This window comes from Rattus rattus, chromosome 5 (assembly GCF_011064425.1).
Source record: "Rattus rattus isolate New Zealand chromosome 5, Rrattus_CSIRO_v1, whole genome shotgun sequence".
Taxonomy (NCBI): Eukaryota; Metazoa; Chordata; class Mammalia; order Rodentia; family Muridae; genus Rattus; species Rattus rattus.
In genome coordinates this window covers 98096010-98114934 of record NC_046158.1, presented here as the reverse complement: position 1 = coordinate 98114934, position 18925 = coordinate 98096010, and the positions used below count along the sequence as shown (strand labels likewise).

The 18925-nt window shown below is 37.4% G+C and overlaps 1 protein-coding gene across 1 annotated transcript in view; it reads right to left on the bottom strand.

The window, feature by feature from the left end:
* Positions 1-18925, bottom strand: part of Mga (MAX dimerization protein MGA) — a 64116-nt gene that overhangs the window by 8814 nt on the left and 36377 nt on the right. The window contains 7 exon segments of the mRNA XM_032903982.1: positions 1885-1936; positions 3757-3884; positions 6885-8347; positions 8521-8811; positions 13083-13706; positions 15235-15529; positions 18341-18858. Coding sequence (XP_032759873.1) covers positions 1885-1936; positions 3757-3884; positions 6885-8347; positions 8521-8811; positions 13083-13706; positions 15235-15529; positions 18341-18858 — 3371 coding nt within the window.

Here is an 18925-nt window from a genome sequence, read left to right as displayed (position 1 = left end):
TGGCAGGCCTATGAGTAGGACTTTGGCCTCCTGCAATACAGAGCCTTTACAATGCAGAGAAACGGGTTGGGGATTTAGCTCAGTGATAGAGCGCTTGCCTAGCAAGTGCAAGGCCCTGGGTTTGGTCCCCAGCTCCAAAAAAAAAAACAATGCAGAGAAACAACAGGTTTAGGAGCAGGACTTTAAGACAGACTATATATACTGAATACTGCATCCTACATGCTCAAGTCAGGTTCACATAGCTGGGGGGTAGAAATTAAGAGAATTCAGCAAGGAACTCCAGAACACAAGATGCTAGAAGATAAGACAGTCCAGGAGTATAAAAGGTACAGGAAGCCGTACCCAAGTTAAAGGAAAGAGAATCCTTGTTGTCAGGTGTTTATCTCAGTTGTGGATGTGCTAAGAAAGATATCGGACACCTGAGAACCCTGGGAAAGACATTGGGAAAAGTGGAGACACAAAAAACAAACCCCAACAGTAGCATGGCTACAGAAAGCATCCAGAGCAGCTTCAAAACTGGATTAATAACTAAACAAATGGGGAGAAACGTAGTATGATTTATCTTATATACCTGGCTCTGTTTAATGATCCCCAGTTGCTAGTCAACTTGTCCTTTAAGAATTCTTAGCTGTTAGAAATGTTTAACACTTCAGTGTTGGTTGCTTTTTGGATTTCTGGAAATAGGACAGGAAATATATATATAATATATATATCTCCAGCTGATCCTGAGAAGGGGAGGGAGGTAAGGGCTAGCAGAATGAAAGCAAAGGCAGTTGGTGATAAGACATTAGGAGACAGTTGAGGCAGGAAAAGCTAAGCTGAAGAGATAGGCTAGAACAGGTGTTACAGTTTGGAGCTGCTAGTATTGGGAAAACTGGGAGAAGGGATTGTTTAAGCAGACTGTTGCGGACCTGAGGAAGGAACGGTTAGGAGAAATTTAAAGGGGCTAGGCTGGAAAGGACTAGTTAAGAGAACTAGTTACTATTCTAAAATAGTCTTTTTACATGTGTGTCTTTACATGTGTGTAGGCGTGTATACCCGAGTGTAGGTGCCAGTAGAGGCCAGAATTATCAGATCCCCATGGAGCTGGAGCAGGTGACTGTAAGCCTACTGTGGATGCTGGGAACCAAATCTGGGTCTTGTAGAAGAACAGTATATGTTATTAACTGCTGAGGCAACTCCCTAGCCCTAAAATAAAATACATTTCCTAAAAAGAAGTTATTGGCATGTATTGAGCTGTAAACATATGCCAACCTTTTACTAAATTGAAAATATGGCCATTACCTCTAACGGAGTTCTCAGAAACGATGTGCTATTTGTGTGTAGCTTCTTTTGATTCCTAATATAAACTTATTTATGCTGTTGCCAATGATCTTCACTGACTTCTTGAGATCACAAGAGGATTCTGCTCACTTTATTCTTGTGTATCTTAGCACTCTATCTAAATGTAATTTAGTTTTTCTGCTGATCCGTAACTAACGTGAATATAACTTGTCTATTTGCTTTATAAAATAATTATCAATGTATTCTTCCTTTGTGCAGTTTTGAAAATTTGATTAAATCTTTCATATTTTACTCTTGGGTTATAAATACCTTAATTTTTAAGTTTACTACTATTACTTTACCTTATGTATATGGGTATTTTGCTTTCAAATAAACAAATCTATTTTCACAAACTATATTTTAACTCCTCTAAATTTATTCTATTCTCCAAGAGGACTAAAATTAACACACACACACACGGCACCAAATTTGTAAAGAGAAGGCAAATAAAATGACCTAAAATAAGTCCTTAAAAAATTAGTGAGTAAATCTTATATTTTTAATCATAAAACAAATGTCACCAATTTTAGTAAATAATTTCATTAAATTCATTCTAAATACCTTTCGACTCTTTTCAGAAGCTTTTTCATCCGCAGAGATAAGGCTATGACACCTAGATTTAAAAAAAAGTACTTTTAATATTTTACTGAAATTCAGTAATATCAGATCTATTTCATTTCACAACAATTAGGAAACTACACCATCTCAAACTTCCTAAATTACGGTTTCTTTTCTCTAAGGTATACTAGAAGGCCACAATTTATTCAACAGTAGTTTATTTATAGTGTTTAAATAATTTCTAAAATTACAAATAAATCCATTCATTCATTCATTCATTCATTCATTCATTCATAGGCAGGGCCTCAGTGTAAAGTCCTGGCTGTTCTGAACTTGCTACGTAGATCAAGGTACCTCAAACTCAGATCTGTTTTCTGCCTTTAAATTTAATTTCTGTTCTTTAATAGTTTGTGCTTTTCCGGCAGAGCGCTTACCTAGGAAGCGTAAGGCCCTGGGTTCGGTCCCCAGCTCCGAAAAAAAAAAAAAAAAAAAAAAAATAGTTTGTGCTTTCTATATAGTGGTTATTCTTGGCTCTTTTATTATCCCAACCTAATAACATGGTATCTACTTATTTTCCAATGTCTCTTAATACAATTTTCTTCAAGCTTTGCACATTTGTTAGCTATATTATATTATATGAGAAATGTATACACGGTTGAAATCATTTCAAAAGTAACACCATGTAGGTCTGACTGGCCTGGAACAAGTAATGATCCTCTTGCCTTAACATCTCCAGTACTGGGATTACAATTAGGAGCCACCAGGGCAGCCCCAAACCAATTTTTGATATGAGAATATTTAGACACATCAAAATTCACTTAATGAATCACAATATCAGAATAGTATATTCACTCAGTGATTTCTTTTTAAGCATTCATATCCTATGGGGCCATATTAATTCCAGAAAGCTTTTATTCCTGTTGCTGACTATTTTTAAAAGGAAAAATTATTTTTAAAATTACATTTTTCTTTGTTGCTGTTTAGGAACTTGAGTTTAAAATACAGGACTTCCCATCTGTCTTCAATACTACTGAACTTAGTAAATATAATTAAGTTTTAAGGGATTTAAACTCTCACCTTAATAGGTGACTGAAGGAGCCGGTAACAGCCCTGGAGTGAAGATAGTCACTTAAGAAACTATCTCAGGAAAAAGACAAAAAAAGTTGCCATTTTCCTTCTTGACTCTCTCACATGCCAATTCCTAATCCCTACAGATCTTCCTACACAGGGGTAAGACAACACACCAGAGCACACACCTGAGTTTTCTCAGTGGAACAGGTAAAGTATCTCATATTTGTGCCTCACCTGTTTAGCCTACACAATAACTACATCTATAATGCTTTTAAACTGAAATATAAAGGCGCTAACTCTGTTAAACAGTCAGTTCTTATTAGCGACTATGGACAGTATGTACACTATTTCACCTTACACTCTCAATGGGGAGCATACAGACTTGTCCAAGGTTATTTAAATTATCACAACTAGCATTTACTTATTATTTTAGACAGAGTCTTACTACATAGCTCTAGTTGGCCTAGAACTCATTATACAGACCAGTCTGACCTCAACTCAAGAGAGCGCCTGGCTCTACCTCTGCTTCCCAGGTGCTCCAGCCAAAACTAGTATTTTAATACAAGTGTATCAGTCTCTAAAAGCTTCTTAACTCATATTTATATACTACTTGTTAGCAAAGGCCAAAGCAAGTAAATTCCTTATTTCACAGTCTCATCTATACTACCTCGGAGAAAAGAAAAACAGAAAAATCAACAATCCCTAGAGGAATAATGAAGTTAGTCTGTTACCCGGAGCTTTTAAACAAAATGTTTGGTCTTGTTTCTGTTTCTGAGCAACAACCCAAAGGTAAATACGACTTACTGCTGTCTGAAGGACTGTGTGTGAGCTGCTGTGGTCTTCTTGTAGGTGAAGTTAATTTCCTCTGAGAGCTCTTCTACTGTCTCAACATCCACCTGCTCATCATCCTCAATATAGTCTACATAGTTGTTCTGAAACAGATGATTAGGACAGTAAATAATGTATTGGGTGACACATAAACCTAAACTTTTCAATCACATGCTGCCTTTTTTTTTTTTTTTTTTTTTCCGGAGCTGGGGACCGAACCCAGGGCCTTGTTCTTGCTAGGCAAGCCCTTTACCCCTGAGCTAAATCCCCAACCCACATGCTGCCTTATTAAACCAACTAGTGATCTACCCTGAGTACTAATAATGCTGTTTGTCAATTACACAAAGAAACTAAGTTAGAGAGACAACATGATTAGAGTTAATATCAACAGCTATAGTAAGTCATAGATGTACACTAAACAGGTACCACTAACCTTAGGCTGGACAAAGTTTCTATAGGCAGGCTATATTTGATGCTCTGATGTTATTTCTAGAGGACAGCATTTGGGAATGATGCCTTAAAGCTTTAAAAAATATCTTGACTATACATGCTGAGGCCTTAGGTTTAGTACCAACCCCTAATCCCCCAAATCCACAGAAAATTGTTTTGAACAGGACTTAATGGCTATTATCTGATCAAATGTCCATAAATCAATACACATTAACTAATATAAGGCAGACATGGAAACGGGATACAACTCCATACAATAAAAGCTTTTGAAAAATTTCAGTTTTCAAAAGTAATCTCAATTATAGTTCCTTACAATACAATAACAGAAGCAACTGAGTAAATACTGAGCACTGAATCCTTTTACAAAGTTGCATGTGTGATGTGGGATAAACAGGTATTTCCAAGTCCATCTTTAAAAGTAGTGTTCATTATGTCAGAAACTTAAAAAGGCTAATAGACACTAAATAGAAGGTGTCATTTATGGTGCCCACTTTAACTTAGGCATAAATTAAGCAATATACATTAAATTTAGATAAGGTATATTAATCATAAGGAACAAAAATGAATAGACTCTAAAGTTACTAATGTAGATTTGATTTATAATACTTGAACTGAAAGGGGTATGCTTCCTTCATAGATTTATGACACAGGGTATGTTATGTATTCCAGGACAGCTCAAACCTGCAATCCTCCTTCCTCTACCTCCTTACACCCATCTATTGCATGATCTTTTTTTCTTTAAGATTTATTTTATTATTTATTTTATATATGTGAGTTCATTGTCACTCTCTTCAGACACACCAGAAGAGGGCATACAGATCCCATTAGAGATGGTCATGAGCCACTATGTGGATGCTGGGAATTGAACTCAGGACCTCTAGAAGAGCAGTCAGTGCTCCTAACTGCTGAGCTATCTCTCCAGCCCCACTACTGCATGATCTTAACTGTAGACTTTGTAATTGTATCCAATAATCTCAAGAGAAGACAAATTAATTATTCATAAATTTCCTCATATAATTCAAATACAAGTCTAGCAATAAGTGTAAAGATAATTTTGGCATGGAACATGAATGTAAACATGATACACAATTTATATTTTAGAGATCATTCACATAATGCTTTGAATTTTTTTTAGAAGTCAGATTAGTATATCCAAGTAAGAGTAAGAGTAAGGCATCCCACAGGCTCTGCAAAAGCAACTTCACTGAGAGTTCAAAGTCTCACTAGTTTTAGAGTTAGACTGTTTTGTTTTTGTTTGCTTGTTGATGTAATGTTTACTCAGACTGATTACAAAAAAGGAGACTGTAAAAGTACAATAAGTTGTATAATACAAACATACAAACTCCATATTCTTAGATTTATGTTCCTAAAAAGGATTAACCTACAGAGAAAGCATTAAGCAAATGCATATATAAATTATTCAATGTTAGAGCAGTATCCTTACTTGTAAGTCAAACAATTGAGGCACTGGTATAATACAAGGTTAAAATGTTTTAGAAGACTTTTTGAGGGAACCGTTTTTTGAGACAGGTTCTCAATGTTGAGCAGGCCAGCCTCAAATTCAAAAGATCTGATATGCGCCACCATGCTCAGATATTTAGTTTTAAACTACTACCTTTTTGTTTTAAGTAATAAAGCAGTTAGGTATTAACAAGGAAATACCAGTCAATATAGGAGCTAAATATATCTCAAGAAAGAGAGATTCTAAAATATAGCTGGTACAAAGGCTTCTATCATTTGCTCCTGAAGAGAGTTGACAATTTAATTTCTGTGTTCCTGAAGCAGCTGTCTATGAGCTCATGTTTTGTATCTGACCTTATGCTGTAGTTAGGAAACCACAGCCCACCGCCTACTTTGTAATTTTATTGGAATCCAGCCTCATTCTTTCACTCAGGTGTTTGTGGTTGCTTCCACACTACCTCAGCAATGGAATCATTTAACCTGCAACGTGTAAAATGTTTACAATCTGACCCCTTGTAGAAAAAAATGTAATCTAACTCTTGCCCTATATCATGTCTGGCCCTCAATTCCTTAATTCAGTTAATAGTCCCATAAATAGGAAACCTATTAAGAGAATCTCAAGAAAATTAAAACATAAAACTATAAAGGCTATATTATAAAAGACAATGATCAAAGTCTAGAATATATAAAAAATATATAGAAAAAAACAGAGAATGTACAGTTCCAACACAATACTAAAAGATACAAAGCAACTTTCAGGTAAGATTAAACAAAGTATTAGGTGGAACTTTGCAGGTTTTCTCCAAGAAGAAAAATTTTCCTCTAGATGCAGACAACTCCTCTAATTTTAAAGGCAAACTTTCATTGTTTACTTTATCTGTATCAGATAAGTGTCAATCATATCACAGACAATGTGACAGAAACCACTGGGATCAAATGACTGTAGGGCTTTCAAGGTATCCTTAAAAGTTCAACTTAGTAGGCGCTTTGCAGCATCTATACTTGAAAGGATCAAACCACCTTTACAAGAGTAATGAGCAAGACACAAAGTGTTGCCTTAAACACTAGTCATTTAATGAGATGAACCTAGGCACCCAAATGAATACACTAGGTATTAGTGATGCTCTAGAAAAGCTATCTCTAATCATTTAAATCCACAAGGTTTCAGTCACAACAAAAAACGGGCTCACCACCTTTTCTACATCAACCTCCTCACTCTGGTAGCCAGAAACAACATCCACAATCTCATCAATAGAATCATCGGTTTTCTCATTCTCATCTTCCTCATCCTCATCTTCCAAATCCAAAACTGTGAAGTCAGCACTGCTTCTCCCACCATTTGCCTGTTGCTTTGGTTTCATGTGTTCTTTTGAGAGCAGGAAATGACCCTGAAAACGTCTGCTCCCTCTTCTTCCTTTTGTTGCTCTCCTAGGAATAATAGAGAAGGCCGCAGAACTAGAAATGCCACTCCAAGAACCATCCTCAGTTTTAAAAATTCCATCACTCTCAATAGTTCCACTTTTTGCAAGTAATTCAGAGATGTCCCGTTCAGAATTGTCTTGACATGGCTTCATTTCTGTAAACAACTGAACGTCTGCCTCTTTCTTAAAGTCTTGTGAAATTCCAACGTACTTGTGAGTTAAGGGGCCCTTCAGGTGTTTTCTCCATCTCTCCCTAAGACTGTCCTTGCCCAGAGAATCCTCACAATCCTTCTTGGCCTCTGTCTGTGAGTTAGATTTCTGTTCCTTAACTTGGCTCCCTGATAATTCAAATTTACTTTCCTCCTTAGAGAGGACTAGAAAATCATCTGGGTTCTCTGACCCCTGCTGCTGTTCAACCTTCACCTCAACATACTTTTGAGGGCGTACTTTTCTGACGTTTTGGAGTGTCATAATATTGATGTTTTCAGAGCCAGCCCTAACTTCTGGAACAGTCTGTTTTTCTTTTGGAATGTTCTCATTCTTGTTCCCAGATTCTTCATCACCATCTTTGTCTTCATCTGTGTGAGACCCAGTGCTATAAGAGTATTCATAAGGTCTGGTATCTTCCCTAAGACTTTCTTCATCCAAAAGATCACCTCCATCATCCAATGAATTATTGAAGGTATCTTCTGAGGCAATAATTCCTGAGTTCTGCTTCATTATATTAGCCTCAGGATCTACAACTTCATCTTTTGATGATAGAGCTTTCTTAGTTTCCTTCTCTCTTTTGATAGAGTTTGATTCATCTTTCTGGTCTGTATTCTGAGATTCCTTTTTTATCTGAAGGGAAGCAACATGCTGAAGAACAGAGTTAGGAACAGGCTTTTGTCCTGGGAGCTGCAGCAAGGCAAAGCTACCTGACTGCAGAGGAATGAGGCTAGCAGTGCCCACAGGTTGTCCTCCAGTGCTAGGTGTTACTTTGCTTTCAGAGCCTGTTTTACTTGCAAGGTTTTGAGTTTCAGGAGGAGAAATCCGCAGAGTCAGTGTACCAGCCTGAGAGACAAAACTAGATCCAGAGGAAAGCAATGAAGGTGCCTGAGAAATGACATTTACTGTTGGAGAAGACCCAACAGCCTGAATTACAGGACTCATGACAGAGAAGGTGGAGGATGAAGAAGATGATGGAGTCTCTGAAGATTTGCAAGGAGTTGGTAATCGGATTCCCACCACAGATCCTGGTAAAAAAAAAAAAAGAAAGAGCTTAAATCACCACTGCTCATACCATCAAGTCTTTCAAGGAATGTCCCAGTTTAGGAGACTAAGAAAGAAAAATTCTGGTGTTCCAAACACATCACATAGACAAGTAATTTAACATCAAAACTCATCAGAAAGATCTCAAACTTTATACCTGGGTTCCGAAACACCACAGGCTGTAAGCTGGGCTGGGTATTAGAGCCTCGAATCTGATGTAAAGGTAGGAGTTGGACAATCTGCCCATTGGGGTGCCTGAATAGGTTCATTCCACTTGGACTCCTAACCGGTTGTAAGACCATCCGCTGTCCCTGAAGCTGGGGGTTTGGGATTGGTCTAAGCGTAGGAGAACCCTGCTGCACTGGGATCAACAACAATCGAGGTCCAGTACGTTTCACGTTGTTAGGAGAGATCTGTGGGGTAGTCACTGGAATTTGAGGGGCATTTTCTGGAAAAGAGAAAAATGAGAGAATGTAAGAATTTTCTTTAAAAATACATGGATTAAAAATAATATGACATAAGATCTAATACTGCTGCAAGTAACAGCTTACTTGAATTGTGAAGTTAGTGTTTTATTTTTTTTGAGACAAGATTTCTCTATATAGCCCCTGACTATCCTGGAACTCACTATGGAAAACAGGTTGGCCTTAGACTGAAAAGAAACTCCCTGGCTGTTCTGAGAGTTAGGATTTAAGATGCGAACCAATACACTTGACTCCTCCTCATCTTCCTCCTCCTCATCATAAATTTGGTAGTGGTGATACACACTTTTAATTCCAAAATACGGGAGGCAAGGCAAATCTCTGAGTTTAGAGGATAGCCTGGTCTACAAAGCGACTTTTAGGACAGCTAGCCCTATACAGAGAAACCCTTGTCTCAACAAACAAATAAATCACATTTATTTGTGTGTATATCTGTAATTGCATATGAATCAGAGGACAACTTGTAGGAGACAGTTCTCTTCTTCAACCATGTAGGTCCTAGGAATAGAACTCAGATCGTGAGGCTTAGAGGCAAGTATATTTTTTTTTAAAGATTTATTCATTTATTATATGTAAGTACACTGCAGCTGTCTTCAGAAACACCAGAAGAGGGCATCAGATCTCTTTACAGATGGTTGTGAGCCACCATGTGGTTGCTGGGAATTGAACTCAGGACCTCTGGAAGAGTAGTCGGGTGCTCTTAACCGCTGAGTCATCTCTCCAGCCCCGGCAAGTATCTTTTATCTACAGAGGTATCTTGCCGGCCAAAGAATAATGCATTTTAAACTTGAGTAATTGCCCAGACATTGTAGAGCTTTAGATTCAAAGTAGTTTAAAAGGAAAAGCATCACTTTTTCAAGAAGTACATTTCAAAACATTATATCTAATGAAAAGCAAAGGCGGAACTCTAAAGCTGAGTTCACATTTAACCTCAAGAGATTATAATCTAATACTCTTCTTTACAATTAGTCCTATGATTTTGTTTCACAGCTTATACTACAGAAAGGAATAGGGTTAGGAGTAAATATCATGAAGTGTATGCAAGTGTTCTTTGGTTTTTAAATAACAAATAAAGAGTTTAACTTGAGGCTGCAAAGATGTTTCACTGGTTAAGAGCATTGGCTTTTCTTTCAGAGGACTCAGGTTCAATTCCTAGCACCTTACAGCCGGCTGTAACTCTAGTTCCAGGGAATATGATCTCTGTTCTGGCTTCCGTAGGCATTGCACACATGTGGCACACATGCAAACAATACCTGTACACATGAAATTAAAACAATTTTTTTCTTAAAAACTACAAAGAAAAGCTTAAACATTTGTGGAAATAATCTTTAAAAAAAAAAAAAAAAAACAAACCTCCTAGTCCAATGGTATGAAACTAAAAGATATCAAAGAAGCAGAGAAATAAAGCCTGGTTAGAGAGAAGCAAAAAGGTTGTTTTTTTGTTTTTTGTTTTTGATTTTTTTTAAAAAGTAAAAAATTAATTCAGAAAATGTGAATTAAAAGACATTTCAAGCTGGGTGGTGGTTGAGCCTGAGGCAGGATGATATGAGTTTGAGGCCAACCTGGTCTACAGAGCAAGTTCCAGGGCAACCAGAGACACACAGAAAAACCTGTCTTGAAAAACAAGAACAGCAAAGACATTTCAAACCATTATTAGTAATAAATGAGGCTTATTGTTTAGAAGAGCTAAATAGAAGATAAGAAAAGATTATTTTTTAGTGTTAGTTCTGAGGTAAAGAAATAGGTATAATATTCATAGTAAGTACAAATAAAACTGATCTAATTAGTTCGCTTATCTGATATTGGCAATAAAATATGTTAAGTTTGCCAATTTACTACCTGTAAAAATAATACTTTGCAATTTGAACAAAAATATGCATCTGGGGGCTAGAGAGATGGCTCAAAATTTGCTGCTTTTGTAGAAGACAGGATTTCCTGGAAATCATATTGAGAAGCTCAAAAGAAATCCAGGGAATCTAAAGGCCCTCCTACCCTCCAAGAACATAAACATAAAGGGAGATAGACACCCCCTACACACACACACACACACACACACACACACACACACACACACACACACACACACACCCTTTTTTAAAAAAAATGCATATAGTGGCTAAAGAGACTGCTCGTGTTTAGAGCACTAGCTGCTCTTCTAGAGGTAGCTGCACTGAAATATAAAAGATCAGGAGATAGAGACAGCTCAGCGCTTGTTGTTTTTGCAGAAGACCTGGGTTCAGAGGATCTCACACCCTCTTTTGAATTCTGAGGGTAAGAATGCGGTCCACTAACATGCACAGATACATCAAATATATGCATAAAATAAAAAATTTAAAAACTAGCAAAATAAGCTGGTATGATGGTACATACCTTTAATTCCAGCACTCAGGAGGCAAAGGCAGGCAAATCTCTGTGAGTTTGAGGCCTGCCTGGTCTAAAAAGCCAGAGCTCTGTAGATAAACCCTGCCTCAAAAAACAAACCAAAATAAAAGCCAAAATAAAGTTTATCAAAATAAGTAAGTATATTACCCTAAATTCTTTTAACCTAATCCAACTTAAATCTGGGGTTGGTGAGATGGCTAAGTGGTCAAGAACACTGGCTTCTCTTCCAGAGGACCCAGGTTCAGTTCTCAGCCCCTCCAAGGTAGTTCATAACCAGTTGTTTGTAATTTAATTCTCAGGGATCTGATAACTTCTGGTCGCTGTGGGTACTGCAAGCAAATGATGTACATGCAGGTAACATTCATAAAGTTAAAACAATTTTTATTTTGTTTGAGATGGGGTTTCTCAGTGTATGTAGCACTGGTGTCCTGAAGTCACTCTGCAGACCAGGGTGGCCTCAAACTCAAAGAGATCCACCTCTGCCTCCTAAGTGCTGGACTTAAAGGCCTGCACAACCACTACCAGGCTAAAATAAATTTTTAAAAAAGAGAAAGAAAATATAAATTTATTTAAAAAGTTGATGAATACAAAATATAAGTACTAAACATAGAAATGTGTCTCCTCATCTCTTATTAGTTACATCTGTGTCAGTTTATGTGGATTGTCAACTTGATGGGATTTAGAAATACCTCGGATAACGACAGCCTTATGGCCATGTCTGTGAGGTTATTCCTCAGGAAGTTTAACCAAGGAGGGAAAATCCATCATGAATGCAGATGACACCACCCCACAGGTTTGGGTCCTGGATAGTATAAAAGGCATTAAGTTCGCACACAGTGACATACTGACTCATACTCCTGTTGCCATGGTTTTCCTGACTACTAAAGACTGTACTTTTGATTGGGGATTTAGCGCAGTGGATTTAGGCCCTGGGTTCGGTCCTCAGCTTTTGGGGGGGGGACGGGGGACAGGGACGGGGACGGGGACGAGACTGTACTTTTAAAACCATGAGCCCAAATAAGCCCTCTACTACTTGTTTTTTTGGTCAGGTTGTTTTATCAACTAAGTATAATAATGAGAGCTAGAAATGAACCTGACACCTTTTAGGAAAGCAGGCAGGCAGATCAGCCAGCCTCCAGTGACACACAAACAGGCAAAACACTATATACATAAAATAAAAATTTAGAAAAACATCAAAATATAACATTTTGGAAAATGTCACTTGCTGTACATTTTCTTATAAATGCAGAAACATTTTCTTAGAAAGGGAGGGAAGGAGAGAGGGGCAAAAAAAGTAACTCACCCAGCAGCTGTAGATGAAGTTCCCTCCTTAGAGATGTATAACTGTAGCTCTCATCATATAGCCTTTTATTTGCTCTTTCTCCCATGTCTCTTTAAAGGCTGTTCTTTTAAATGGCTCAGAGCTCTGGTCCTATTTACATCATTTTGTGCCCTTCAGCCACCATCTCCACTTTGTTTTTGAGTGTTAGTATTCCCTGGATTAAACTTTAGTCCTATTAACCTATCAATCAGATAATCTCCTGAAGACAGTTGATTTCCTGTACTAAGGAATCTGGCTAAAGAACTGTACAGACAATGGTCATTGCTAATCCTACAACTAGCCATATGCTCTGGTATTGTTAGGGTTCGGTTTTGTAGAATTTTAAAGTTTTAGGAATGTTAACATGTCATACTATCACTGAAACTCGAAAATGTATCAGGCTATCTAAACTGTAGCCTGAATGCATCTCAAGATAGTTATGAATACAGCTCAATGCAGTTAAAAATGACAAACATCCAAACTAGAAACTCCTAATTTTATTATAACTGGAAAATTCCAAGAACTAGTCCTTACCTGGTCTCTGGCTCACTGGTGGACTTCCATTAATTCCTGAGAGTATAATAGGTACAGAACTCAGTGATGAAGTAGGTGTGGTCACCACGGAGGAAGATGCAGCTGTGGTCACCATGACTATGGAAGTGGAGGCAGTGGAAGCAACAGGAAGAGTTATGGTTGGAGATGCTACCAATGGTTTAGGAAACGAAACTGAAGCCACAGGGCTAGTAGTTGTCCCAGTAGTTTTGGTAAGGTTCACAGTGGCTGTAGACTGGGTAGATGTTACAGGGGTAGTGTTATTAGTTTCAGAGATCTCAACAACCCCAGCAGTGGAGGCACTAGAAGAATAAGTAGCTTCTTTAGCTCCCATATCAGAATTAGCAGTCAGAGACGGCACAGCAGTAACATTTTCTAAAACCACTTGAGGGGAAGTAGTGACAGCAGCAGTTACAGTGCTGCACACCTGAACTTGCTCAGAAGAAACCACAGGTGCGACGACCATTACTGGAGAAGGCCTGATACTGAACTTCTGTGGCCCTGTAAGGGGTTGAGGTGTGCGAACTCCAGGTATCTTCTGCTGTAAGGCGCCAACTTTGCTCATCACAAATTGTGTGAACACACCACCAGGAGAGGGCCGAGCTGCTGCAAATAAAAATTTGCAGGTCAAAAATCTTCATTTCTCTTATTGTGCCCTCCTACTAAGTGATTGTACTTATAACATTAGTTGTGTCCTCTGGGTCAATTTCTTAAAGGTAAAACCCACTTCTAAGTACCAATTACTACCCACAAAAATCACACACTGTCCTCCACCAAAAACAAAGCTTTAAAATTCTGTTTTTGATTTTTGTTTTCTGAGACAGGGTCTCTCTATAGACCTGGCTGTCCTGAACTCACTCCGTAAATCAGGCTGCCCTCAAACTCAAGAGAAATACCTGCCCCCAACTCCTGAGTGCTGGAATTAAAGGCATGCGATACCACTGCCCAGCTATAATTCTAATTTTTAAACAAACAAACAAAAAAAAAACAATTAAATAATTAAAATTGAATGCTCTGACTAAAACTTCTTTAGGCTATACAATATATCTCAATTCTTAGGACACTTAAAAAAAATGAGAGCAAGCTGGACACAGTGGATCACACATTTAGTCTTAGCACCAGGGAAGCAGAGGCAGAGGCAGAGGCAGAGGCAGGTAGATCTCTGTGAGTTTGGGGTCAGCCTGATGTACAATAATGAGTTTCTGGACAGCCAGGGCCACATAGAAACCATGTCACAAAACACACACACAAAACAAGTTACTAACCTTATCACCTAAAACAGATGAAAAGGGGAAGGACAAGATTCCCAGCACACACCCTTACTTTCCCCATTGAAAATTTAAAGTATGTTTCTAACATTTCCCTCTTGCCTCAGCAGCTCCTCCTTTTACAAGATAGTTAAGTACTATATAATTTTTAAAATATAAACACATTTTTAAAAGAAGAGTAAGGCTGCTTTGTTTTAAATTCTAACTAAAGCTGCATTCTAAAGAGGCATAAATAGGTCTCTTTAGAGCATTAACTGCCCATCTTCACTCCAGCCTTCAGTCATATTTCAATTTCCTGTTAGAAGAATAAAAATGAAGACAAATTGACACCTTTACTTAACATTCCTAAAGGTATTTGAAACAAAAAGAGAATTCCATAAACTAGCCATACAACTTTCAACTAAAACAATGTTTCACGATTTAATACAGACCACACACTAAACTGTTAGGCAAAAGTTTTCATACCCAAGACAGAAACATACAGAATGCTGCATTATTTTAAAATTTTTGTTTTACAAGAGCTTTTTATTTCTAGCTTATACTAACCCATTCTACTAGCTCTTGTTTGCTTCTTAGATGTTTAAGTATAAGGGATATGCATATGACTGATATCAAAAACCTCAACCATCTGGAAAAATAAAGAAAATATTTTAAAGCAAAACCTTGGTTTTTCTATGTTAATATAGTCTCAAACTTAAATTCAATTCATATCATAAGTCATCAGAAGAATTATTTTTAAAATATTTAAGGGTATTAATAGTAACACCAAATTCTGTATTTTGCTACTTTTATAACCTTCATATTATATTCACTGGCCAAGACTAAATTACAGGCCTTTCCAAATCATATGCATTCTCTTAACTTACCAATTGGCCTTTTTGCTGGAACAAATGCCTTCAGATTCTTCCCAGAGCGATTTGTTGTTGGGCCAGAGGATGCCATTTTGGAATTGGATGTTGAAGGCAACAGGGTGCGTGGTTTCCTGGATGCAGCCACCTTGGCATTGGATGCTACCTTGGAGATGACAGTACTGAGGGTTGAGAGGTCCAGGACTGAGGGTCGCAACCTGCCTGTGATATAAGCAGCTAGCCTATTGGCTGGATGCAATGCCCCCATCTGTCCCAATAGCAACTTAGCCTGCGGGTAACTCTTACCATTAACCTGAAACAAGTGGCAAAGAGAAATTCTGTAAAGATAAAATTCTCTTGCTAGCTTCTCTCCCTTGACAGGGGCTTCATTTTTATAAGGTGTTTTAAAGTCTATGCTTTAGATGTAAATGGGAAAAAGAAATGAAGCTTTTCTATTCAGGAGTCTCAATAACTGGATGGTGTCATCTGATAGCTGAACTAACTTCAACTGCACTTATAGTTGGGAATAGAGAATTCTTAGAGACTAAACTCATTTCTGCATTATAGATATGTAAAAGGTTAACTGTATCTAACAATTCATCTAATTATTTTACTTTAATAAGCAACTATGGTTATTAATGAATCAGCAAAAAGATTAACCATGATCCACAGAATCTCTGAGACCAGAGAAGTACAAAAGCCATAACATGAGGTCTTTTTATGTATCCTTCATATCTTAAAAAAATAAAAACTGCTTTTGAAGTTACAGGACACTGACTGTTATAAGAACCTACGCTATTAAAGTCACACCAGTTTTTGTTTTTCTATAATCTTAAGATTTTATTTTTTTATTTTATGTGTATGAGTGTTTGTCTGTGCACCATGTACATGCCTGGTGCCCACAAGGCCATAAGGGGACACTAAAATTACAGACCACTCACTGTAAGCCACCATTCTAAGTGCTGATAATTGAACCAGGGTCATCTGGAAGAGCAGTCAGTGCTTATAACTGCAAAGTCCTATCTGTTGCCCCAGTTTTTGGTTTTCAAAAGGGGGCAACTCTAAAGATATTGTAAACAGAACATGCTCAAAATAAAATGTTGGCACAAACTCAGAATATTTCTGTATGCAGTCACTAAATAAAAGAATAAATGAGGTATACATTTTTTGTGCTGTCTGAGTTGATAACTGCTCATTTTAGGCAGCAACTTACAAATGCATGTGTGTGAACACAGAGGCCTCCATAGTCTCTCACTCATGTTTTCTAGTCATATACTAACAGGTAGCATCTGGAGAACATAACCTTTTTTGTCTCCTCATTATTTACAAATAGTAGATAGAAAATGGAGCTATCTAGTATTTAAATTTATAGGGAAAGAGTAAAGAAACTATCTATAGTAACCCACTCCAAAAATTAAAATTACTCTTTGCTACTTAATTTTGATTATTCTCAGGAAGATCAGCAACCTCAATCCTTCATATTAGATATCAAAAAGAAAAAAGGGGGAGAGGATTTTTTTCATCCAAAAGTAATACAAAAACAATACTAGTTTTTTTAGCTGTACAGACTCTACCTGTTATAGAAGATTATTTATTATCTTCCCTAAAGTCTACACAGGTTAAGCATTTCTTATCCCAAATTCCTGGGATAAAAAAGAACCATTTCAAATTCTCAGACATACATAATAAGCTGTCTTGAAGACAAGATCCAAGTCAAGCACAAAAGTTATTTAGGTTATATATAATTATATATACATAAGAACCATAGGTAACTTTACATAATAGTATTTAGTGTGCTAGCATTCTGATTATAACCCATCACAAGAAGGCAATTGTGGAATTTTCTGCTTGCTGGCGATCATAATGTCAAATTTAGGTATGGGGATTAAGAACGTTCAAAATGAGACTGGAGAGATGGCTCAACAGTTAAGAGCACTGACTGCTCTTCCAGAGGTCCTGAGTTCAATTCCCAGCAACCACATGGTGGCTTACAACTATCTGTAATGGGATCCAATGCTCTCTTCTGGTGTGTCTGAAGACAGCTACAGTGTACTCATATACATAAAATAATCTTTTAAAAAAACAATGTTCAACATGTATTACAAACTGACTGTGCATTCAAGTTATACAGTTGATTTTGTTTCTTTTAGTTTTTTAAGACAGGGTTCCTCTGTGTAGCCAAAGCTATCCTGAAACTTACTATGTAGACCAAGCTAACCATGACCTCAGAAATCTACCTGCCTCTACCTCCTGTGCTGGGATTAAAGGCATGTGCCACTGGGCTTGCATATACTAACATTCAATTCACAACTTCTTTCTTCAGAGAAAATTCTACAAGCCAATTTACTACTTAACTTACCAACACCAAGGAGTTATTTTTATCTCACGAAATTTCAAATAAGAAAATAACTACAGTTCACTAGAAAACAACAAAAAGCCTTTATGTGTTTAGATAACATCTTACTGAATTACATTTTTCCCTGAGGTATCAATGTAGCTTAGTGATAGAGTACCTAGGTTCAACCCATTATTGTAAAACATGCAAATGAAAATAAGCAACTCCCCTCCCTATTACTAGTCATATATAGTACCTGACTTGGTTGGCTTTCTTTTTTAAAGGCAAGGTTTCACACTGTATCCCTGGATGTCCTGAACTCAAGAGATCCATCCCTCTGCCTCCCGAGTGTGGGTAGGATTAAAGGCATGCACCATCACCACCTGACTTATAAAGCCAACTTCTCTCTACTATACTTGGTAATCTATATATTTCTGTTTTGAAAATTTTATGCCAGTAAGATATTCTAAGACCCAAGCTAAATGCCTAATTTTGCTTAGTTAGGATCACTAGAGCTTATAAAAAGAAACTTTCTGAAAAGAATAGAAAGAAAACCATAAGCTATGTAAGGCTCCATATCTCTGTTTATATAAGTGTATAAACTTTGCCTTATGTATTTATCTAACCTACACTTATCACAATAAGAAATAATGATTTTATTAACCAGTTCCCAGAAAAATTGAAGAAATATGACATAAGGTCAACAAAGGGCTTGAGTATTAAAAAAAAAAATCAAGATATCGGCTAAGTATAAAAAGGAACTATGCCCAGATTAAATATAATTCTCACCTGGATAAGCCCAGATGTAGTTGAACTGGGTTTACGTTTATAGGCCACAAGCTTCCCCGAAGGAGAAAGCCCTGCATAAAAAGGCAGACCTTTGCCTCCATGTAATCTCTCCCTCACTGAATCCAGGGCATCTGTCTGCACAGGAGAGATATCATCCATTTTCCCAGGGGACAATGGACCATCAGGAGTCTCTGATCCAGATTTCTCAGCCATATCATCTTGGTCTTGACTTGATGGCATAGAGATTTTCACACGGGAAGAATAAACAGGAGGGGTCTTCTCACCCCGACACTTCCGCTGAGAAGCCAACTCAATGATGAAGCTGCCCACCTTAAGTGACTGTGGCATGTTGCTATTGATGTGCTGAGATAAAATGCTCAAAATCTTGTTTCGATCTTCTTCCCAGTTGCAGTCTGAGATGATCTCTATCAATTTGGTGGGACCACCAGGTGATCTCTGATGTACGTAAGAGGTAGAAGAGGACTCTCCTTCATTGCAGGAGGATTTCCAAGTCTTTTCTGTTTAAAAAATAAATAGAAAAACCCTCTACAACACAGATCACAGACATTCTGTACTAAACTTTGA